General features: G+C 35.9%; 3 protein-coding genes across 3 annotated transcripts; 2 read left to right on the top strand and 1 right to left on the bottom strand.

Annotated features, from left to right (window-relative positions):
* Window positions 1-5,232, top strand: LOC146164540 (uncharacterized). The gene is made up of 5 exons (XM_083380753.1): window positions 1-122; window positions 462-526; window positions 1,156-2,057; window positions 3,226-3,373; window positions 4,124-5,232. The coding sequence occupies exons 1-5, from the start codon at window positions 1-3 to the stop codon at window positions 5,230-5,232; spliced, it is 2,346 nt and encodes a 781-aa protein (XP_083236879.1).
* A 3,782-nt stretch (window positions 5,233-9,014) lies between these two features.
* Window positions 9,015-17,576, top strand: LOC146164539 (uncharacterized). Its single transcript, XM_083382549.1, has 13 exons — window positions 9,015-9,126; window positions 10,288-10,420; window positions 10,795-10,939; window positions 11,074-11,144; window positions 11,257-11,338; window positions 11,489-11,563; window positions 11,683-11,859; window positions 12,149-12,237; window positions 12,344-12,531; window positions 12,899-12,994; window positions 13,912-14,115; window positions 17,051-17,186; window positions 17,322-17,576. The coding sequence occupies exons 1-13, from the start codon at window positions 9,033-9,035 to the stop codon at window positions 17,440-17,442; spliced, it is 1,611 nt and encodes a 536-aa protein (XP_083238675.1). The 5' UTR covers window positions 9,015-9,032; the 3' UTR covers window positions 17,443-17,576.
* Window positions 17,577-20,019: 2,443 nt separating this feature from the next.
* On the bottom strand, window positions 20,020-22,847 carry LOC146164538 (small ribosomal subunit protein eS28). Its single transcript, XM_083381975.1, has 4 exons — window positions 22,795-22,847; window positions 22,514-22,561; window positions 22,237-22,362; window positions 20,020-20,288 (listed from the first exon to the last, which is right to left on the bottom strand). Exons 1-3 carry the CDS (start codon window positions 22,828-22,830, stop codon window positions 22,240-22,242), a joined length of 207 nt encoding a protein of 68 aa, XP_083238101.1. The 5' UTR covers window positions 22,831-22,847; the 3' UTR covers window positions 20,020-20,288; window positions 22,237-22,239.
* Between the last annotated feature and the right edge of the window lie 1,115 nt (window positions 22,848-23,962).

The following is a 23,962-nucleotide window of genomic DNA, read 5'->3' as shown; positions in this document are numbered from 1 at the left end:
ATGACTCCCGAGCCCACTTTTCCCATGTCTTCATCAACGTATACCCGTAGCAGTTTCGGCAGCACGATTTCAAGCAGACGACACAAAAGTTCGCATCACCGTGCAAAAACGGCAAAGAACAAGTAAGCTCTCCAAATAGTATAGCTCGATATAATCAACAATAAAGTGTACGCTTTGAGGAAGTGGCGCTTGTTTTGTATTGGTTAAAGGCAAGGTCGCTTTACTCCATACTACGGCGGTAAGCTCTGTCACCTTTGACCATTTATGTCACATTATCTTTCGTTCGACCTTTCGCCAAACTGCTGTTCGACAAGGATTTTAATGTCGCCTGACAATACGGACCGAAATCCGACACGGCTGGGCGCGTAATGTGATAATGGCTTTTGTGAACAGTTGCCTGCCTGTAAACGCGGAGGCCTTGTGTGAATATTTCCGCCAGAACATATTTTTATTTCATGCAGAAAGAAGAAGCTTTGGCTGCATTTTTCCCCTTGGAAGGCCGAAAGTAGCGACGACGAAGAAGCGGGTAAAGTAAAACTTTATGAACATTGGCAAGCTCAGAATTGAACCTTATTGTCGAGTTTTGTCTTTGATCGAGTCGTTTTATCACTTTTTTCATCTTTAAGACGACCTAAAGGTTTTGTACTTGGCCATCTCACAAAACTTCGCGGCAATATGTTTTGCGGTTTCGAGTTAAATTCACAAGTATTTCTACCTGGTAACCGTTTTTTAAAGGATAAAATCAATCCAAAATGAAAATAAGCGACATTAACCTAAAGTTCGTGTTAAAATTTCATAAAAAAAATTTCAGAATGTAAGAAGCCTCTCATCCAAACATTCGAACGTTGTTTTTTTTTCAAATCACGCTCGGCGCGAAATTGTTTAAAAATACTACGAAACAAATCACAGGATTAAACATGAAATTAATGAACCTGTAAGTTAAATAACTTTACTCCAATAAAAAACAATATCATGAACAAACATCAATGGCACCTATTTTATGATCAGTCGAATATACGATATTTTAGTATAGTAATTATAGCCTATTAGGTCTGACAAATCGTCGCATATATCACATTACATTAATATATGGTCATTGTATGCTTAATGTCCTACACATGACCACAACATTAATGTGTTTGTTCGCATCGGCAGACCTGTTCTACTTTTGCCGATCACGGGGCATCACCAAACCGCAACAAGTTACACCGCCGCCCGCACGGGCCGCAACCTCAGGCCACCAGACCGCCAACCACAGCTACAGCACAACCAGCAACAGCACGCGACAGAAAAGGCAACAAGCAACCAACGCCGCCTCCGCCTCACAGCAGCAACTTTCGCTAACGTCAAAATCGAAACAACAAGAACAGGCCGCTTTGTCGTCATCGGCGAAGAGCGACACTCAAGGGGCGGACGAGGACCGCTATCAACACGTCACCTCGCTCTGCTGCTCGTCGTTGAAGGACAGGCGGAAATTCGTCCGGGAAAGTCACGGCGACAGAGATAACCAGGAAGTCGGCACTACCGCCGTTAAAGCAGTTGAAGTGGCTATAACGGAGGAAGGCAAGTCGTCTGCTCAAAGCGCGCCGCCGCGGAAAGTAAAAAGCCCGACGATCGCCGAAAGCCAGAAGCAGCTCGCGGACCGAAATGCGAAAACGTCGCCGCCCAACTTGACTGACGAAAGCGCTTCACAAATTTCGTCGTCCAGCAGCGGTCAACGCCTACTACCCAAGCTGTCCTTGAACTCAAAAGGCCAGCGTGGAAGTCACCAGCAGCATTCGGACGCGGCGTCGGTCAGTTCGACTTTGGCCAGTAGCGGCGATTCGCACCGGCCGCCTAAGAAGGTGGCACGCGAATGGAGCGCGGACGTGGAAACGGAGATCATGAGACTCTATGAGAACAACGGGCCCGGTTCCGGCTTGTCAGCGTTCGACCAACGTGCTCAGTCTAAGACCCTGTCCAAAGTCAAGGAGCAGGTCGACTCGAAGGTGAACGGCTCCAATAACACGCCGAGCTATGTGCTGGCGCTTGCTAACCTATTTCGGCGAAGAATGCAGGTAATTGCTTATATTTGGCGCTTGCCCAGAATTAAATAACTTGTGTGATGGCGCTATGCATTCAAATAAACGGAAGATAATTTGTTTTTTTATATCGTAGTTTAAGGTTTTTAGAATGTTTTGATCACTAAGACTTTGACGTCACTCAAGAGCACTTAAGTAGTCCTTAACTTTTTGAAATTACTTGACTGGACTTTTAAAGTCATTCAGGCAGAAATTAGTTTACCGAAAAAATGTGTTTTGTGTTTATTTTGCCTGATTTGAACCCGATAAATAACAAATATGTTTATCACAGTACCCTGTGCACAGAGGTTATAGAAAAATGATTTATCTCATATTGACCGTGAGGTTATTTTACAACTGTTGACCTATTTTTTCTCTGTTTATGTAACGTTTACCAACGTTGAAAGCCGAATGGACAAGGTGTTTTTTTGAAAGACAGCACATCTTTAAAATTGGCGTGTTTACAGTAAGAATGCAGATAATGACTATAGGTCGATTAATTTTTGACTTGTCAAAAAAAGTCAAAATTGTGTCAAAATTTACACGTTAGGTCAAAATTTGTCAAAAGTCTTTAAGTCAAAATCGATTAAAAATGCATATATACATCGTTTACAAAATTAAAAAAATATAGTCAGTATTTTTAAATTGTCTTACAGTTAACGTTTTAAAAAAATGTATTGAACAGTATTTTGCTATTTTTACCTTTTATACCTTGTATTTCAAATTTTTACACAACATTTACTAAAATAACCAGCGTTTTGTTTTTCTTTGGTATTTTTGTACTTTTTTTTTGAAATGACAAAAATATCAACCGCGCATTCCCAAGAGTATTGCATAAACTAAAAAAAATGACTGAATTTTGTTTCACCGGTAGTCAGTAAAACAGCAAAAACGAGTGGTTGACGACCTCAAGGCACTAATGCAGTACTTCAAATAACAATAAGTTGTTGAAATCAATTCATTTTCTATAGGTCAAAATACGTCAAAAAATATATTTTTAGGTCAAAATTTGTCAAAATTTTAATTTTTCGGGTCGAAATTTCTAATTTTTTAGGTCAAAAAATAATCGCCCAAATAATGACTAAGCACACAATGTTTTTCCTGGTGTTTTGTGTCCTATTGTGGGGTTATCAAACCGTAAAAATTCCCCAATGCTGTTTTGCAGATCCGCAAAGAGTTCGGGCAAGTCAGCAGCGAATCGGGCGACCATTCTTTCAAAAGCAATCCGAGTGGCGTCTACTCTATTACCAACGCTTTCCCACACCACTCTTCGAAGATTTATGCGCGTCCTTTGACGCAACAATCGAACGGAGGTAAAAGTTGTTTTGCAGCAAAAGGCCAACAGATTTTCAATGCGTTTTGAATCTAGTTTTGACGGTTTCGTTTGACGTCTTTTATCGCACAGTTCTTATATTTTAGATTGGTTTGGTTGCAATTATTTACCTTTAAAGAATAATGGCGTGGCTTCAATCCTCTGGGCGGTCGATGTAGTAAAGTTATACCGTTTTCGTACGATTTTAGGGGGAAGATCACTAATATTTTTCAAGAATCTTTATAAATAATAACATAACGTTTGTCATATATTTAATTACTGTTTCACCCCCAATAAGAGATCGCTGGGAATTTTCGCGTAGTGGTGTGACCATTACGCTATCATTATTTAAATTTGTATGTTAAAAAAGCGTTAAGTTAACTAAAAGCTTTGCTTTAAGTCATTATGTCTGAATAAGCGAACGACGTTACCGCCCTACGAATTAAGCTGCCTCTCAAAGGTACTGCGCAAAATGGTTGACTCCCAGATCTGTGGTCGTGTTTTAAGTGCTTTAAGTGTTAATATTACTAAGATTCGGAGAAACTCAATTGCAAGTGCAGCAACTCAGCCCATGGAGGAAAACACCATTAAACAGATAAAGTATTTCATGCATGGCTTTTTATCTTTTTAATCCAATGCTGAACTATGACGTAAAAAACATCCATCAAACAAAAACGAAATTACGCAATACCAACAGTACCAGCGGCTGTTGTCTTTTAAACTTATTTCACGCATTTTCTTTGTCAAACAGAGGACGTGCCTACTCCAGTTGCCCTCAGATATCACCACGTCGCTTCAATTTCGGAAGCGGTCAATGCGAGCGTTCCAAGCAAAAAGACCAGACCGGCACCTGTGACCTTCTGCTCATTTGCCACGCCCCTCGTTTCGGCCAATGACATCACTTCCGGCGGTGATCTGCTTACACTTAAAATCCCCAGGCCTGGCTCTGAACAAGACCTGGCCCTGGCCACAGGAGGCGAAACAAAACAGATCGTTCAAAATTCCAAGGCAGAGCCCGCCAACGGCAACAGCGTAGTAGCCACATCGACGACCAGCAGTGACGATGTGCTTGAGACCCTCCTCACCGTTTTTCCGAAACCACCACAGCTCAAGTTTTTCACAGGCGTGCCCTCGATGATGGAAAACGGTGGCGTTGCCGAGAAAACCGAAGCAAAAAGAGACGCCCTGGAGCGGTCGCTAAAACACCTCAGCGCCGAAAACTTGGCGAATTCTCTCGCCGCCTCGCTCGCTGCTAATTCCAAACGCAGTCAGAAGTTTATCCTGCCTGAGCAGAATTTAAATCAGCATCAAGCCCAGGTCGAGTTTAAACAGGGTCCGTTGCCGCTGAAAGGACACGTGAGACGCCAGCCGACCACACAAAGCCAAAGGTCCAGGTTCGAATCTCGTCGTAAATGCCGTTCGGCTGAATTCCTCGCAGCCGTCGGCCTGCTGGACGAAACGATTACCAACCAGCATCCGAGCGGCTTCGCTAACGCATCGGAAACGACACAAACCAAACGAGTCCGCGACGCTATTATGTTCGAAAAACAGCAAGGCGGTGACAATAACGAGATGCTGGAGCCGCTGCCTAATAGTAGGCCGTCCAAAGTGCGCTGGTCCGCGTCCGTGGGTACGCTCTATCCCAAGCCCAAGATTCTCGGTGACACGCTGCGTTACGCGGCACAGGCGGACGCCATCTCGCCACGGTTGATGGTGGACGGACTAATGTCACTGTGTGACGTCACCCTGTCCAGGACGGGCAACGCGAAAATGAAGATCAACGCGGCCGAGTGTCAAGCCAAATCCGAACTGATGACGGTGTCGCCGATCGAGAAGCTCAAGAGCACCGTCGCTAGTTAGCATTGGTTTATTTTTCGAAATATTGCAAAATATTGCGAGTTGTAGAGACGTTTGACTTTCTGGCGCTAATAAAACAGGTTAAAAAACAACTTAAAAGTTAGCCTAAATATTTCAGCTTGACATGCCTTTGTGGGGCACGAGATTAGTTTGGTTGGGTTGAAGCTTCTTACTCTTTGAGGTTGCTTGAAGGTTGCGAGCGTATAACTCGTTAGCCAACCACAAGACGTATAGGTTAATAGAATTGTATTATCTGATAAGCGAAACACCCAGTTGAAACTATGGAAGGCGGACAATCAACACTGTTAACAACACAGCGCTGTGAACAGCACAGCGCTGTCAACCGCACAACACGTTAACTGAGAAGAGGTCCCATTTACAAGCGGACAGCGGCCTAAGTAGCCACAGACAATCGAACTGCTGACCGCCGAGATAATCGCGGAACAGCACATTTAGCATTTACACTTTGGTGCGAGTAAACAATAAATCTGGGGCATAAGCCGTTACAGCGTAAATTGCACAATAAACACAAAATCTCTTAGTCGGTAAATAGCCGTGCGCTACACCTTTACTACTAGACTCGTAATTCAAGATTCAATATAGTTTTGTGCATCTTTGCCAACATAAAAAAAAAATAGCACAAAGAATAGCACAAGGACAGAAAAAGGACCTTACGGTCATCAATTTAAGCTGTTCATAGCTCATGACTTGTTCCGGTTTCGGTTGTGAGCAATCTAGAATTTCCGCTTCAGCTTCGGTTCGACTAAATTTATTTTCAAAACCCGTTAATGAAGCTCCGGTTGGGATACTACATTAGTAGTGTTAAACCTTAAAATATGGGTCAATAAATATAGAGAACTATTGAATTGTGACTTGTATTTATCTAACTTCCTAGAAGTACCGTATTAAAAACATGCAGCTCAATATTGAAATATCTCCAAAATAAAAAAGGACCGTTTTATTTAACGAATTCATTTGTTTTATAAAATTTTGATCGTGGTCCGTAAAACAAAAGTTGTGACGTCATGTTAAAGTAAAACACCTTTTTGGTAGGTTCAGTTTGGTAAGGTTCAGATTCATTGAAAACATTCAGTTCAGTTACTAAAATCTTACAAAAAACGGTTCAGGTTCGGAGAAAATCGGCCCAAAACCGATTCGGTGCCGCTTCGGGTTCGGTTCGACTGCTTGCTCTGAACTAGCTAATACACTCATCTTGCTACAGGACCAGACGTATGTTAAAGTGACGCAACAATTAGATTCACATTGAATGCTAGGAAATGAAAATGCACATAATGTAGGCCAGTGCTTGTTAAGGCTCGTTCACATTAGACGCGTCTAGCGTTACGTAAAACGTTTTTAAAAAACGCTTTCGGTTGCGAAAAGTAAATAATTCACTAAAACCTTTTCCCCCGTTATATAGCCTACCTTTAACAATTTAATAATACCTTCGTATACACCAGTATAGTAATAGCAATGCACAAGAACGGGGGCGTATCCAGGATTTTCCGAAGGTATATCTAAGTATTGGACATCCCTACTTTCCGACGTTTAATTAAAATCCGTATACAATAAAAAAAATGCTAGGTTGGGTAATAAAATAGGGTAATACCCAAATTTGAAAGAAAGTCGGTAGTTACAAACCCAATATAATAATATGAAAACGAGTTTAAATTGCTTAACATAGCGTTGTACATTATTTAACTTTAACTTCGTGGTTCGTACCTCATTTCAGTTTCTTTTTGGTAGACAAAGGTTGTTACCGAAAGTGTTTCAGCTTTTTGTGCTCTGTGTTCATAATCGAAAGTTATTGTTTAGGTTACAGTTTTTGTGTTTTTTTTTTTCTTTTCATTTCGGCTTAACCTATGGGCCATATAGTACTTGCTACTATGATGCCTAACCAAAAAAAAACTTGAAAAAATTAAATTTAAGAAAAATACCTGAATACTACTCAAATACTAAAAACTATAGGGACGTCGCTAGGGTTCCTCTTTTTCCCGGATTTTTTCACTCCCGGGAAACGGGATTGAAAAATGAAACTTCCCGGGAATCCCGGGATCCCGACGAAAAAATTATACATAAAAAAGTCATTTTGAGGTTGGTATTTTTTATATTTTAGCTTCAAACATTTAATTAAGCTCATTTATGGGCGTTCTTTCAGTTATGTACGTAGAAAGTTATGCATAAAAACAAAAGAAAGAAATACCGCATACCACAACACATTGTTTGGGTTAAGGTGCTGGTTTGGGTGAGGGTGGGTCAAGTATTATTATGTTTATAATTAATAATAACGGTTGACCCACCCTCACCCAAACGCTAACCCGCATTCTAACCCAAATAATTTGCGTTGTGGTAAGCGGTATTTAAAGACCGTTTTTTTTTATTAATTTATACGTTCATAACTAAAGGAGCCCCAGACCTTCTCTAATACGAGTCAGGACCCTTATTTATGACGCATTTTTTTTGTTAGAATAAATGTAATTAGGTTTTTCCGCTGGTAAACGCAAATAAAACAACTCAGGCAACGACGTTAACATGGTTGCGGTTGGTACTATTTTTTTTCTTTATATTAGTCAAAAACGGCAATATTTTTAAAGTTTTGCTAGATTGCCGAATACCCGGAATTATAAAAGAAATTTCCCGGGATTCGGGATTGTTAATTCGCGGGAAATCCCGGGAATTTCCCGTTGTAACATTCCCGGAGAGGAACCCTAGACGTCGCACATTGCCAGATTTTATATGTCTACCTGTACTGTTTACATAAACCATACGGTTAAAATAGTTAAGAAACAATGGATTTAAGCCCTCAGACCAGTCTGCATAATGTGGCAGGGGCATAACCGATATTTTTTCGAAAGCAATAATTGTGTATACTGCGCACTTAAACCCTAAATTGTGATGGATTTCAAACCTAAGGTGTGTCCAAAATTTGTTGCTGCAGACCCAAGATCTTGGCATGAAGTGCCATGAAATGCAGACTGGCCCACAAATTTGTCACATTTAACAAAATGTTAAGTAGTTTTTGGTGCTTAAAATCTATTTGAATTGTCTGTACATAATGCAATTAAGCAACACAATTTGCAATATTTTATCAGCACATACAGATTGAGAAATAAAAATTGACCAATGTTCTTAGCACTCTTTTGGCGTCCTCACAACTTTTGTTGTCAATTACAGCTGTTAATCACAAGGTGGTAAACTAAAAGTAAAAGAAGGCTGTATATATATAAATCAATATTTATGAGTAAAATTAAGATCGAAACTTCAGAAAAACATTTTAAATCTATAAAGGTTGATCAGGAGAATTAACAGTTAATCAATATATTATGCATAGATAAGGCATTATTTTAAAAGCCTTGAACTACAGTTTGTGGGATTTTTTTGTGGGTTGTGAATCTTTTTTCGGCACTCTTACTGGTGTATTTGTGGGGTCTTATTGATCATATTTAACCCTTTTTTGACAAAATCTTATGCCACAATTCTGTGAGATGTACACCAGAAATGCTTTTATTCATTCTAACACAGTGATATTTCACACCGAATCATGTGACTGGCATTGATTGGGAAAAACATTCCATGCCAAACAACTTTGGTGAGAAGGGTACGGAATGCTATCAGACTGGTAACACAAGTTGAAAGCAGGGTATTCATATTTAAGGTGTTAAATACAAAGTAAAACAATTCATTTAAATTTGTGTTCACCACACTTGGACTCAATATATCATGAATCATGTTGAGGATTAGGATATGTATGTTTGTTTTTTGTTACTGTTTTGCAGTATTGTAAATTGTTTTATTTTGTAAATATGTTACGGAAAATGCCACCAAAGCGTGTTGGTAGTCCAGAAGCAACAGGTATAAGTGCTGGACAATGGATGCAGTCAAGAAAGCCGCAGCAACGTAAGTTGAGCTAATACAAAATAACATAGCCACATTGGACGATTTTTTTTAAATTATTTGATTCATACAAGTTTTGTGATTTCTTGTTCAGATATTTTGAACTGTGCACTTCTTATTACTATTGTCGGAACATAGAAGATGTTATTAAGTTTTAACAATTGATCCTATTCATCAAATTTTTTTTTGTTGAGTTTCTAATGAAACTTTTATTTTTGAACAAATTTGAACTAAACATTTAAATTTATGAAACGTAAGTAACATATTATGAAACTTTTAAGCAACAGCCTATTACCTTATTCAATTGACATTCTCTAAAAGCTTTAACCTGGTAGGCTTAAATTTTGGGGTCCAACCTTACAATTATTGTTGTTGGGACAGGATCTGTGGCACATCTTAATAAAATATTCCATTTGCCATTATCCCATTCCTGTGTCTTCTTTCCCAAAGCAAACCTTCTTTTGTATTATTACCATATTATTACCATAGGCAACTTTGAATGAATTAGTTGTAATAAATAAGAAACTTGTCAGTCAATCCTTTGTTGTAAACCTCTAACCCAGTGGTTCTCAAAAGGAAGAGCTACTCAACCTATAAAATCTCATCCTACAATTTAAATGGCAAAATAAACATATTTATTTAGCATTTAGATATTACAAGATTAAAACATTTGCCAACCATTTAACCTAAAAATTAGGCGGTGCATATCGGTGAGATCAAGGCCTACCCCAACTTGTTGGTTAAGCTGTTGGCAAATGTTTTTATCTTGTAATATTTGGCGATATGAATATTGCATTTTAATATTTTTTTTAATTTTATTTTTTATTGTTGATATTCTTAAAATATAGACCTATCTTAGTTTAGTGGTAATTTTTTTTGAATGCTGAATAAATATGTTTATTTTACCATTGAAATTGTAGGATGAGATAGGATGAGATTTTGTAGGTTGGCTAACTCTCGGTCTTAAAGCATGGCATGCAACCTACTGGTGGGCGTGGCAAATGTTGGTGGGACTTGGATGTTTTTATAATGACAGAGCAGATACATTTTCTTATGATGTGTAGTAGTTCTGGTAAGACCTGACACTTTTTGAAAATCATATTGGATCCTGATTGAACAAAGTGCGAGAATTACTGCTCTAACCACTTTCTGTTCTGGTTTCAGAAAAGGAAACAAAGAAATATTCCTTTATGGACAGTTCCAGTGATGAATCGTTTTCCGCCTCACACTATATCAAAAATGAGAAACCAAGTGGCAGCAAGAACGCAATTTCTAATAAACCTACAACAATGGAAAAGTAGAAGTTTAATAAAATGCTTAACCATCCTAAGAAATATGTTATTTTTGAACATTAAATTAAATTTAAACTTTTGCAATATGAGAGAGGTTAAATTGCAAAGCCAAAGGGTCGAGTAGATCGCCATCATCTTGATTAAGATGTTCCAATACGAGCTTGTATTATCTTCAGTTAATGCACAAACTTATATTGAAACGCCTTAGTTAAGATGATGGCAATCTACTACCCAAAGAGAGGTTAAACACAAATAAAAGAGTTACTTTTGAGTTAACTTTAATTAGATCGTTAGTCAAGGACATTACTTGCACTCAAGTTATACAAAAAATTGTATATAAATGTTACACAACTAAACTGACAATTTTATTTTGTCATAGATTCTCAGCGTTACAAGATGTACGACCCAAAACATCACACGGAATGAAGGAACCACAAATTTCACGAACCATACAAGGCGGCAGTGCTGTTAGCAGATTTGCTCAGCTGGAAGAGCAAATTCTTTCACGACACAAAACTGAAAGGGTCAGTGATGCTAAAAACAAAAAACATAAGTAGCAACATAAAATATGTTTACTGCATATTATTATGAAAGAATAATAAAATGCTGCTTCAAAGTGAATTAAATGACAATATCCCTGCCACCTTTTGTTTTGTAGGTTTCACTGTCTGTATCTGATTTAGAAATCAGCTCTGATTTTGAAATAAAGAAAGATGCAGAAAAAATGAGGTTAGTTCATTTACATCTTAGATACATATGAGTATTAATGCAAATAGGAATTTTCTATTCAATTTTAGTTCAACTAAAGTAAATTTAAACTAAGACCAACTCCAAATTTTAGGGAAGAAAGAAAAGCGCAGTACAAGTTTTTGGATGACTCATCATCTGAAGAAGACAACCGAAACTTTGTGAAATCTGCTGAGGTATGGTGTTGTCTTAATAAATAATATTTTTATATGTACAAATTATATATTCAACCATCTTCAAATTTTGCAAATACTAAATTACCTCTTCAAATATGCAAACAAATGTACACTTGAGACATTGCAATGTTATTGAAACATTGTTTTTAGACCTTCTCTGCCCCAAAATCAATAGCCACTGTTACTGACACCCAAAAGAAAGAATCAGGATCAAAAAAGACAGTTGTGAGTATTTGTTTTATATTTCAAATATTAAAAAAAATATTTTTTTTCCACAGCAAAATAGACTTAGTGGTAACAATTATTATTTAAAGTGACTCATTTTTTGTGTAATATTGTATCAGTCGTTCGCAACCAATCTAGTGCAAGAAAAGCAAAGTTCAGATGAAGTTTCTCTGGATGATTTTCTACCTCAACATACACCCAGCGAAGATGAAATAAGCAGTTTGGATGACATCTTGCCAGCTTCCAGCTTGCACAATGTTAGGACCTTAGATGAAATCTACCCAGATGAAGGCGAGGTATGAATTTAAAATTTACCTCTAATCAAAAATTTCTTTTTTTAAGATCTATCGCTCATATTATTCTTAGTATTGTTAGCATTTTAACGTTTTTAATATGAAGGACTTTTGGAAAAAAAATTGTCAACATGTAACTGTAGTAGAATAGGAAAGTTTTGTTGTTTTTAGTACATGCAAGTTTGAGTATGTGCTGATATAACAAATGCCCTATAATTGGAACTATAGAATTTCAAATTATGGATAATTTGTTTATAATTATTCTGTGGGTTTATTTATGTTATGCTTTTAGATCGAGGAAGTCCCTAACATATTAGACCTTCAGACTGTGGACGAACTTCTACCTGCTTCCTTCAACATAGATGCAGATACGAGTAGCAGGTAAGTAAAAGTTTTTAACTAGTTTTAATTCTTTTCACTACACAAAAATGGAGCTATTATGTCTTTCTGCGATTTACTTATTTTAAATGCTGCAATTTTATAACAGTTCGTCCTCTATCACCGACGGAAACCTGTTTAACCTTCACTCTGTTGAGGAGCTGGTTGAGGAATCTTTACGAGAAAAAGTTGGTGCTAAATCTCCAACAGAAAGTACTTTGAGGACTTTGCCCAATGTTTTCCATTCTGGAAAGCCAGAATTGACAACGAAGAAAAGTCCTTTCATCCCTAATAATGGTGATGGTTTCTTATTTAATAGTTGTTTAATAGTTGCATTATTGCCATGAAAAGAAGTTATTAAAACAACTGCTTGCTTGACTTTATTGGAAATGTTTTCTTATTTATTAGTTGTTTAATAGTTGCATTATGGTCATGAAAAGAAGTTGGTAGAATGACCTTTTTACTTGGCTTTAATGGTAAAATTTTGTATTTCGTAATTGTTATTTAATAGTTGTAATATGGCCATGAAAAAAACGTCGTTAAAACGACCTGATTACTTGACTTAAAATACATAATTTTGTTAAGCTAAAAAACAACAAAACATCTGAATCCTATTGCCTGTGTTTTTAAATAGTTAAATTAAATATTATTGTTAATTTTTAAGTTTTAAGGACTTCTTTGGATGATGTATCAGAAATCGAAGAATATTCTGAAAACATAAAAACCTTTACGGAGAGCAGTACTCAAGAAATTAAAACTGGTTGGTGTTTATGTGGATTTTAAAATTATTGTATAATAGTTGTGTTGTGTATGGGTGTGGTTCTTAACCGCTGGTCTGTGGTTTGTCTGATTGCAAATCATACAACAGAATGTACGACAAGATGAGGCTTTAACATTGCATTACTATAAAAGATTACTGTTTTGCAAATTTGAAAGGGAATTCGGCGACCCACCTGGAAAAGTTACTTTAATTGCTCAGCCCCGCACTAGGATTATTTTAAAACAGTTAATCGTTCGTAGTAAATAATGTTGCTTTTGAATTCTGGTTACCTGTCCCTAAAATGATTTCGGTGTTTTTTTACTGTCCCCTAAGTGTCAAAAGGTTAAAAATCAATCATGTATACTATGACCAATGTAATGTTACATAACCCTTTTTAAATCAAATGCTGATTTGCTACCTATAGAGAAACTTTTATTTGTATGGTATTAGGAAATATCATAATTACAACAGATATCATTCTTGACACAACTGGTAAATCGATAATTTCCTTGCACGTCTTTATTATAAAAGGGACTTAAACTGTTTCGTTGTTTACAATGACGGCATGTCTGCAGTGCGTTTTCCGACACTGCACTTTGCAAAGTACGCCATTTGGTGCACGTCAACCTATTGTGGTTACCGGTTTTATACATCCGAGAACTTTACATTTAACTTTTGTATAAAATGGCAGATTTCTATGTAGGGCTTGTGTTATCTAGCGATAAAATCTTTTTTTTATTCTGTGACCTAATTTGACTATAATAGTCATATTTCTGGTGTAGAAGCAGCAGAGGACTCAGATATTTACTGATTGCACTATGCAGTATTCTATAAGACTTCACTGATTTCTGCGATAATTTTTTAAAAATATATACAGTATTGGGTAACTGTTAATTTTTTTTATGTTGCCTGAACAGAAACCGATGACTCGTCATCAACATCATCCATCTCTGATGCAAGCACAGTCACTAGCATGCCTGAAGCATCGTACACAGAATCATTTGAAACAGAATCCGAAAGTGCTGAAACATCTGTTGACGAAAAAGATACTACACCTCGTCAGATCAATGTAGGAATACAGACAGAGCCGAAAACAGAACAAACGAAGTTTGTACCAAAAGGTAACTGAATTTTTTGCTATTATAAAAAAGTACAATTTTTTAGTTTAATCCACAAAGAGTGCATATAATAGTACTTAACCTTTTTAGGGTATGAAAACCCTAACATTTTCTGTCCACTCTTTATTTGTTTAAAATGTGGCTGCATGAACACTCAGATGATTTAGGAAAGTTTCACTAAATGTGTATCTATGATTTGAACAAACAATGAAAATTATTTTTTTAAAAACAAGTGACTGACGACGTCAAGATACCTCCGCAACCAGTGTGCCACGAATACCACAAAAATGTACATTAAGGCGGGTATTTTGACCGTATGGAATAAACCAGCTGTAACTTTTAAGAACTTTCCTCAATATTTAAAACATTTTAAATGCGATTTTACGTTCGATCGCAGTAGTCAAAATTCGAAATATTTTTTTAACGTCCAAACTTATGAACAAAAGTGTTCAAAATTATTATACACTAAAAGTGGAAAGGGAGATATATTCCCTTGCATCTCATGAAATATCATTGTAAAATTATTTTTTGTTTATCGATATCCCCTCGGTTTGCATTTTATAAATTAAATTTGGCTGGTTTCCCAAAAAAAAATAGGCAAAAAAATACAATGCAAAGTTTTCCGGTTTCATCTTCCGAATTCCAGTGTTGTAATGACTTAAGTCATTGACTTGACTTAAGTCACTGTTTTCAAATGACTTGACTTGACTTAAGTCTTTTGACCAAAATGACTTAACTTGACTTAAGTCTTTTGGACAAATGACTGGACTCCAGCCATAAGACCAAGATAAGAACAACAGCAACGTCAGAATAAAACACAATTCGGAATAAGACCAAAATAGGACTAATACCTATAGTATTAGTACCGTCTAAATCGTAATAAGTCCTAAATCCGTCGGAATAAGAGCTAAAAGGTCAAAATCAGGCCTAAACGACACTTTAACTAACCCCAAACCCCACCCCTAAGTACATCACTAACTCCCCTAAAAGTTTCAACACTAACCCATTTTCTAACCCCACCCATTACCCACCAATAACCCTAAACAGGACAAAAAATCCGGTGCCGAAACAGCGGCGCCCTAACGGCGCCGGTCAGACTAGGGCGTCCAAACGTAGTCACCAAAACGGCCGATACCAGACCGATGGCCCCCGATCGTCCCATACCCTCTACTTACAGTTTCGGGCGTTATTCTGGCCATTTAGGATGAATTTAGGTCTTATTCCGCTGAAATTAGAACTTATTCCGATGAATTTAGGCCTTATTCCGTTGAATTTAGGCCTTATTCCGATGAATTTAGAACTTATTCCGTTGAATTTAGGCCTTATTCCGTTGAATTTAGGCCTTATTCCGATGAATTTAGAACTAATTCTGATGAATTTAGGCCTTATTCCGACAGATTTAGGTCTTAGTCAGACGATTTTGATCGTATGCTGTACTGGATATTACTGCGTATTTGGCTTTATTATGTCGTTTGTCTTAATACTATGGTTTTATAGTTTTTTGGGCTTTATGTATTGTTGCTTTTTAGGTCTTATTGTGTGTTCCCAAATGACTTGACTTGGACTTAAGTCATTATGTCAAATAACTTGGGATTAAATTAAGTGTTTTTCATTAAAATTTATTTTAAGTTTTGCACATTAAACACTTTAAGTGCTGTATATTGCGTTTGTGTTAGTTTTTAGTTAAATTGTTGCTTATGATCGGACGATTTTACCAATTTCAATAGTTTAACAAATTACTTTTATGTCAATGACATGACTTGAAATTGACTTGCTCTCATAATGACTTGACTGGGACTTGACTTGGGCAACCGATGACTTGGACTGGGACTTGACTTGTTATTTGCGCAAAAGACTCGACTTGGACTTAAGTTATTTTTCAAATGACTTGACTGGGACTTAAGTTATTTCAAAATGACTTGGTTACAACACTGCCGAATTCTATTAAAAGCCCTTAAAGTCCTCTGATTTATTATGGTAAGGGAGCACAATTTTTAGGACTTACCTGTTTAGAATATTTTAGGAAGAACGTAAGAGCTATTAGAAAGGAATATAATACGTCATAATTTCCCAATAAATAAAATAAAACTTTGTTTTTGTTCTTGGTTGCATGGGACAATCAATTGACATATATTTCCTAGGTATCCCGCCGATTTGTTAGCTTTATCAGTGTGCCATAAGTGAAAAAACTTGCGAGACTAGTGAAAATACAACAATGCGTTGTTTAAATCAAAGTATTCCTAATAGATCAGCGGTTCTTAACCTATGGGTAATTACCCACATGTGGGTAATTTTAGGATAGCAGGTGGGTAATCAGCTGAAACCGAATATGTAGAATTATAGATGTAACAAACATTGTCACAGCTATAAGTGGTAGAATTGCTTTATTACTCTTTTTTGATGTTTTGAGTCCGTTTAAACTTTAAAACAACCAAACAAGCACAGTGATATTTTATCGTTTTTAGAATTGTTTCGTCATAGTGTTGCTTTAAAATCAAAATCCTGAAACAAGTTTTTAGAGTTAGAGCCAGATTTACGTTGTGCAGTATCCAAAATCGCACCTAATATTGAATCGATTGTGTACTAAAGACAAGAGAAAATATCTGAGTGACACTATATTTTTTTATGTCGTTTTTCACATTAAATGTTGTTTTTGTTGAATAACACTGTTTTACATTTTTAGTACATGGCAAAATGCAAAATAGATAAAATTAGATTTTGGGTAATGGGACTTTAATCTGGACAGCAATGGGTAATAAGGGAAAAAAGGTTAACAACCGCTGTAATAGATCAACATTTCGTTAGAAAGTTATTTTTAGGTCAAAAATCATCGCCCGGTTTATACCGAATACTTGAAACCAGGCCTGCCCAATAAACGAAATCTAATAAAGTCATTGATTTGTCGCAGAACAACGCTATTTCTTATCAATATTAACAGGGTTAAGTGCTGCGGACAGAATTATATTTGAGCCAACACCTTTAGTGAGCAATGAAACTCTTGCATCACTTACAACATATTCGCCAGCTGTTTTAGCAGTCCAGGATATGCTCAAGCAACAATTGGCTTTTACAAGGTAATTACTTTTTAATTTTTGTTAATTCTCTTAAAACACTATTTTATCTTTTATTTTTAAAAAATGGTTGTGGTAATTTTTTTCTAGTTACTAGCGTTAGCAATTCCTCCCATTGAGTTAACGCATTTTTCTTAGGAACTTTATTACTCGTTCTGAGAACCTGCACAAATCTGCGATTACTGCACTCACCGCAGATTACCAATACGCATCTTTGGAAGAGGCTCGTGAATACATCAGAAAATACAAACCAAAATAGGAAGATTTTTGGTTCCAATTTGTGCAATAGTTGGCAAAATGTTTTTATACTAACTTTTCATTTTTTTTATCCTCAGAATAAAGTTGATTTTTATAGGTAAATGTTTGTACTTTTGTGTGTCAAGTTATTCTTGAATATAAACCTAAATTATTCGCAATGTAATTCACCCATTAGACCAGGGGTCGGCAACATTTTGCTAGTCGCGTGCCAAACCAACCTAAGCAAATCCTCGGCCGGCCGTAATAAATTTCCACAAAAATTTTGTTATAAAAACGTGTGGTTTTTGTTCACTCTGAGTCGGGGTCGGACCTAAATGTTTTATGCAAATAAATACAAACATTTATTTTATACTAAAAACTTAACGCGCGAAGCGCGAAAAAATCTCCCTTGTTTGGTTAAAATTGCCTTTCAATTTGCAAGAAGACGTGACGCATTGCGCACACACAAAATTAAAATTAAACACATTTCTGATACCCTTTGGTGTAATTATTATCATAAAAGACGGAACTCATTAGAGAAAAGATTAAGTTGGATTAGTTTCCACTTAAATATTTTTTATGCGCAAGGCCCTTTGGTCTTTGGAGATTTTTTCAAAATGAACATGTAGGCTAGTTAAAAGTAAAACAAGACGACTACCGCGAAGCTCGAAAATTTTTTGCATTTTCGTATGGTTCAAAAAGTTTAAAAAATGATGCATGGCCTTGTGTCTAGTTTGAAAAGAGGTCGCGGGCCGGATGATTTTCATTGGCGGGCCGTAGGTTGCCGACCCCTGCATTAGACCAACTTAAAAACTATAGATTAAAAGTAAAGCAAATTATAATTCACACAAAATATCGAAAAAGATACACAACAGTAATTTTATAAATAAAAATAATAGTGGTAAACTGACATTTTCAGTTGTTCCGACTGTTTAAACCATGAGTCATTTGGAATCATATTCAAAACGTGACACATGAAATAACTAAATCTGTCAGCTAACGTTAGTCGGAACTTATAGAATCTCATAAATTAGTCAGAACTTATTGAATCTCATAATTGCATACGTTGATTAAATGTTACTTTACCAGAAGCGCCACTTCAATACGATTAGGAGTTTTATTTAATTGATGTACAGTTTTCGCGGGATGGTTGTTGCGGTTATCACGTTTTTGTCGGTTATCCAAAGAAATTATTGAATAATTCAACTTGAATATAGAGTTTAATGTAGCTGATCGCTTACACTTAGGCTTTACGTTTTAAATTTGTTACTTAAAACAGTGGTTCTCAAACTGTTTTCTTAAGACTCATTTGGTAAAGTTTTTTGGAATTGCGATGCACCCATGAAACTATTCGGAGATAACGACACAAAGTTAAGTCATAACGTGGCGTAATTAAAAAATAAATCTTAAAAAACCCTTGTCTCGAGCGAGCTCGTGCCAAATATAACTAATTCTCTATATAATGGCTTATAACAAGTAGGCTACATGATTTGTAAAGCTGTTCTGATTCCCGTCAGCTGTACGGTGAAAAGTTCAAGAAACGAAATAATATATTCATATTAGTAAAAAACGTAGCTAAGGCCGAAATATTGTCGATGACTTGTGTATGACTAGAAAATACAAAACAATATAGTCTTTGGAAGCCATGACATGGTGCACAAATCAGTCAGTCAGACGCAATGTTCGCTTGTGGCACGCTTCAATAGTCTTCTTGATTGGGACTTAGGGAATAAATCGTCGCCGACGAATAGAGTCGTGAGATCAAACTGCACACTCGCTCCAAGGGCGCGCGACTTTATGCGTTTATGTCTCTTACGCTAACCGTGACAATAACCTACTTTTGGGTTACATGGTAATTGCCCCATTCGTTTTTTGATTATCAACGGCTACAACAAGAGGCCAGAAAATTTACACTACTATGGTACAACGCAATTATACAAAAGTGATGAATGACATATTGAATTCTTACATTTTGTTCAACCACGAATAATTCAGGTTATTTGCAAGTTAACGCGCTAATTGCAGAAATAATCGACAGGACTTTTAATTGGTATATACTGAATTTAACCTTGGCCACGCCGGGTTAGAATTGAACTGGTAAACATTTTTTTAACCTGTGCTCAACGGGTAGTTCGTCTAGTATTTACTATTTTAAAACCCTGTTTAAAACGACTGAAGTGAGCTAATTCAAACAGAAGTCTGAGCTTGGATTATTAAAGTAATTCGGGCAAATTACTACTGTTAAGACAGTTTTTTAGGATTTATGTAATAAAATATTTTGGAACTGGAATATATTTTGTAATTTTAACTTTGAATTGTGTTTTAAATCAGATTACTATAAGGCGATTTTTAAAAATTTCTTGCCTTGATTGTTATGTTATTTCGCTTTGATTTTTAGAGGGAACGGTGTCAAATTATTGATTTTCTTAAAACCGTATATTGGGCAGTCCCTAGCTATATACGTTTATCTGGCTTTTAGCTATGGCAATAATATACAGTACACACTAAACACCGAAACATCAGAAATCAAATTGTTTGACCAATGGTGCAGATTACACAATAAAACATAGTTATCTGTCTATGTATTTTCACAACAAAACTAGATAATCAGTTTTATTACAGTTCCCAAAATAAAACCAAAACAGCAAAATACAATGACATGTTCCAAATACAAATATTTAACAGCAAAACTATTTATAAGAGTGGTCTAGTTCACCAATGTACAAGTGAATCAAGCTCGTGCGGGTGTTTCGGTTTGGTGGCCTTTCAACAGATGTTGGGTCCCAGATTTGAGGCATGTAGGTTTGCTGTACACAACACATATTTAAACAGCCAACTTTAGTCTTGTCTGGGAACTGCAAATATAACCTAGAAAAAAAAGATCAACATATTAGTGTTTTTCTGGTATATCTCATAATCAAACATGAAATCATACTCCTGAGTCCTGTTTTGACACCTTCACTACCAACAAATACCAAACAATTAAGTAAAATAATAAACAAGGCATAGGCTTTATATTGTGATGTATCAAACTAACTTAATACAACACAAAACATCTAAATTTAGAGTTTTTTTTGTAAGGCATACTATATTGAAGTGTGATATGTTTGCAAAACGAAAGACAAGAACTGTGTGCTTTTAAGGAAACACATATTAAGACCTTTAAGTCAACAATATCTAAATCAAAATGGTCTATAATGCCATAGCATAAAGACCATTAAATAATAAAAACAAATAAATACACAGAAGAAGCTAAAATTGTGTGAAAAGGACATAAAAATGTCGGAAGACTTATTTCGGTCTATGGACTAAGTCCATTTTAAAGCGATATGTGTGGTAACCAAATCTCACATTGTGGTGGCAATTTTCTTCAAAATGTAAGCCTAAAAAGAAGTTACGGCCTAAAAATAAAGTTTATGGGCAGCACTTTTTGAAAATTTGTTATTCAAAACTTAATATAATTTGATTTTTTAGGCAATTTGGAAATTAAAGTGTACTCTATAAGCCCCTCTCTACCACCAAAAACAAAGTACACTTAGATTTAATGGCAAGAACTTGTATACTGGCTTCAAAAGCTGCTACGCAAAACATAGACACTTTCTAATAGATCAACCAAGGTAAACTAAAAGTAAGTGTGCCTTTAATGACTTGTGACTTGGCTTAAGTCACCGTTTTTAAATTACTTGGACATGACCAGTCTTTTGGGCAAAATGACTTGACTTGACCAGAGTACACAATTTGCTTACTGTATATGGCAGGGATGCGGAGTCGGATTGTTTTCCTGGAGTCGGACTCTGGACTCAGGCCACGTAGAACTACCGGAGTCCAGAGTCCAACATGCGCAATAACTGATATGGCCGCCAACTGGAAATTGCAAAGGTGAAATATTTTCCAACCATGTATTTTGAGTAAATGAATTATACGACACCCCTATAAGTGGATTGCTGAATATCCACATTATTTTAGTTCTGTAAATTGGCGAAATACCCAGTTTATTTTTAACCGACTCCGCAGTCCTGGTATATGGCGTTTTGGGGATTTTTTAGTTAGGGTATTGCTCATAATCAGACAGCAATTTGCAATTTATATGACAATGATATTTATTCCAAGAGACTTGATGACTTGTTTACAATACTTTTAAGCCCAGTCTAGAAAGTATGGCAAATTTCGACGTGATTTGTGGGTGCTGTGCACAGCCAAAAAAATACAGGTGACTGGGTGCAACAAAGGTAAAAAAGTGCATCTCGAGTGCACTTTATAATTTTCCGATGCACTCTGCAAACATATGCCGATGTGATAAATAAGGGTGCACCAGGTTTTTTTTTTTCAGTTTAGATTTTTTTTCTGGGTGCACTTTTAAAAGGTTAAAAAAAATTCATGGGTTCACATACTTTCCCCAGTGACTGCTAGCCAGACATTACGTTACAATTATTTTTCCTTGTTTTTTATCTTGTGAACTTCTCGATTAAACATAGAAAGTAAATTATAATACAAGACATAAAATAGTATAAACCTGTTGACCGGAATGCATTACACTTCCATTTGGAGTCAAAAGACGACTTGTAATAATTAAAAAATGCATTTTATGTATATAATGTAGAATATTTAAATCCGATATGATAAAAATGAACCAAGGTGTTGTAGCCTTATCATTACTCCACTACTTCCGTCCAACTGACCGCATTTTATGTTGATTTTACATGAAATGCGCGGCTATGACCGAGGCTGAGATGGAAACTGGCCTTACTTTCCAACCTGGGTCCAACTTAATGCCACAATACACGCGACTAAAAGGCAATCTTAAAACAAAACTTACTTTTTATCGTAATCTTCTTGCCTCTCTCTCAGACTCTAAAAGAGTGAGGATATCTCCTTCACGCACAGGTCCTTTTACATTGCGAATAATTGAGCGACTGGAATCATCCAAAAACTCAACACGAACCTGTATATATTTACATACTACATTATCGGTATTTAGGAAAAAAAATCCACATATTAAGGTATTAACAGATTAAGGGCAGGACAGACTTGGGATAAGGACTATAACTCTTATCAAATAATATTATGAAATTTTCCTTAGTTTTTTGTCATACCTGTGTACATTGTCCTTGAGAACCGGTTCTTCCGACCACTTTGGTCACCTTAATAGCAGAAAATTATTTTATTGATTATGGTTTCGATCACAACAGGGTTATACAATTGGCATGTTAAATGAGCGAGGATTTGGAAAACTTACATTTTTCAGTAAAAAGGAATTGTACTCTTCTTTCACACACGAAAAAAATTGTATTCATGTAATTTGGCGAAAATATAAAACGACGTAAAAATTTTATTTTTGCGTAATAATAATTACGAATAGCTAGGAAAACATTACCTTTGCCAACTTTACAGGGGCAGCAGCACGATCCATTTTTACGTTGAAGGGAAAAGAACTGTCACGTGACACATGCTGCCTGGGTCCTTGGTTTTCACAACGATTAACAATATTACTGTTATTAATTAAAGCTTGCAAACATACTTAGTAAGTTCAAAACACAAATGTTTTTTGTTCCGTGTTGGCCTAATATTATACCACGTAGTTTTTATTTTAATCATGAAATATATTTCATATGTTTTTTTTATATTTTAGTACTGATTATTATGATCAAGTCTTTCAACGTAAGTAACAAACAAATTTTTTGCTGTTTTTATACGAGTATTAACTTTTCTGTAATAAGTAACGTTTCCAATATTAACAACCGAATAGTTTGTTTGTATTTGTCGGTGTTTGGTGACGTTGTTGTTTTCGACTTTAAACGACTATCCAGATGTGGCGGTAAAGAGCTGATTGTGTTATTTGTTGTGATGAGCTGGATGCAAAATACAACAGACAAAAGTCAAAAAGAGGTATTTGATTAACCTATGTTCAATACTTTCGATCCAGAACTTGCTTTTATTGTTTTTGTTTATTTTTATTTCTTAAAAGTTAAGCAAATCATAAAAGTTTAACACTGATAGGTTTGATAGAATCAAAAGAAAGCAGTATTATGATAATTTGATATTTTATGTTTTAAATCCCTGAGACTAAAATATTTATTTTGAACACACTGTCCACTATTGCTTATCAGTAATAGAAGGACAGATTTAACCAATTTCTTTAGGTCACTTGACACACTTAAAACTACAAAAAATAATTTTCCTGGAACTGATTCCTACCACATAAACCTCATATTAGCCTTAGGCTATGATTACAACCAGTATAGAAATATTTAGGATAAGAAGTCCAATTATTCCTTCAAGTTTTTATTGAATTATGTACTCTATGATGCTTTCAGTAAAGTGTTATTGAATAGTACAATAATTTAGATCATACCATTTAAATTATCGCTTAACTTGTGTGACATTACTCTAATTCATTTATCATGATAATTTGGAAGCAGATTAATTTATGAAAACACATTTTCACTGCTTTACACAACTAAGCAATCCTAATCTGATCATTCTATTATTTGCTATTTTATCTATATATTACTCGTCAGTTTGTGAAGTTAATCAATAATTAA

Source organism: Ascidiella aspersa, chromosome 2, assembly GCF_963924565.1.
Source record: "Ascidiella aspersa chromosome 2, kaAscAspe10.2, whole genome shotgun sequence".
Classification (NCBI taxonomy): domain Eukaryota; kingdom Metazoa; phylum Chordata; class Ascidiacea; order Phlebobranchia; family Ascidiidae; genus Ascidiella; species Ascidiella aspersa.
This window is presented reverse-complemented; position numbering and strand designations above follow the sequence as displayed.

Coding starts and splice junctions, on each gene's coding strand:
- LOC146164540 (XM_083380753.1), top strand. CDS start 1: ATGACTCCCGAGCCCACTTTTCCCATGTCTTCATCAACGTATACCCGT. Junction 527..1,155: donor TAGCGACGACGAAGAAGCGG/GTAAAGTAAAAC, acceptor TCGCATCGGCAG/ACCTGTTCTACTTTTGCCGA. Junction 3,374..4,123: donor GACGCAACAATCGAACGGAG/GTAAAAGTTGTT, acceptor TTTGTCAAACAG/AGGACGTGCCTACTCCAGTT.
- LOC146164539 (XM_083382549.1), top strand. CDS start 9,033: ATGTTACGGAAAATGCCACCAAAGCGTGTTGGTAGTCCAGAAGCAACA. Junction 10,421..10,794: donor AAACCTACAACAATGGAAAA/GTAGAAGTTTAA, acceptor ATTTTGTCATAG/ATTCTCAGCGTTACAAGATG. Junction 11,860..12,148: donor TCTACCCAGATGAAGGCGAG/GTATGAATTTAA, acceptor TTATGCTTTTAG/ATCGAGGAAGTCCCTAACAT.
- LOC146164538 (XM_083381975.1), bottom strand. CDS start 22,830: ATGGATCGTGCTGCTGCCCCTGTAAAGTTGGCAAAG. Junction 22,562..22,794: donor CCCCTGTAAAGTTGGCAAAG/GTAATGTTTTCC, acceptor TCTGCTATTAAG/GTGACCAAAGTGGTCGGAAG. Junction 22,363..22,513: donor CTCAAGGACAATGTACACAG/GTATGACAAAAA, acceptor AAATATATACAG/GTTCGTGTTGAGTTTTTGGA.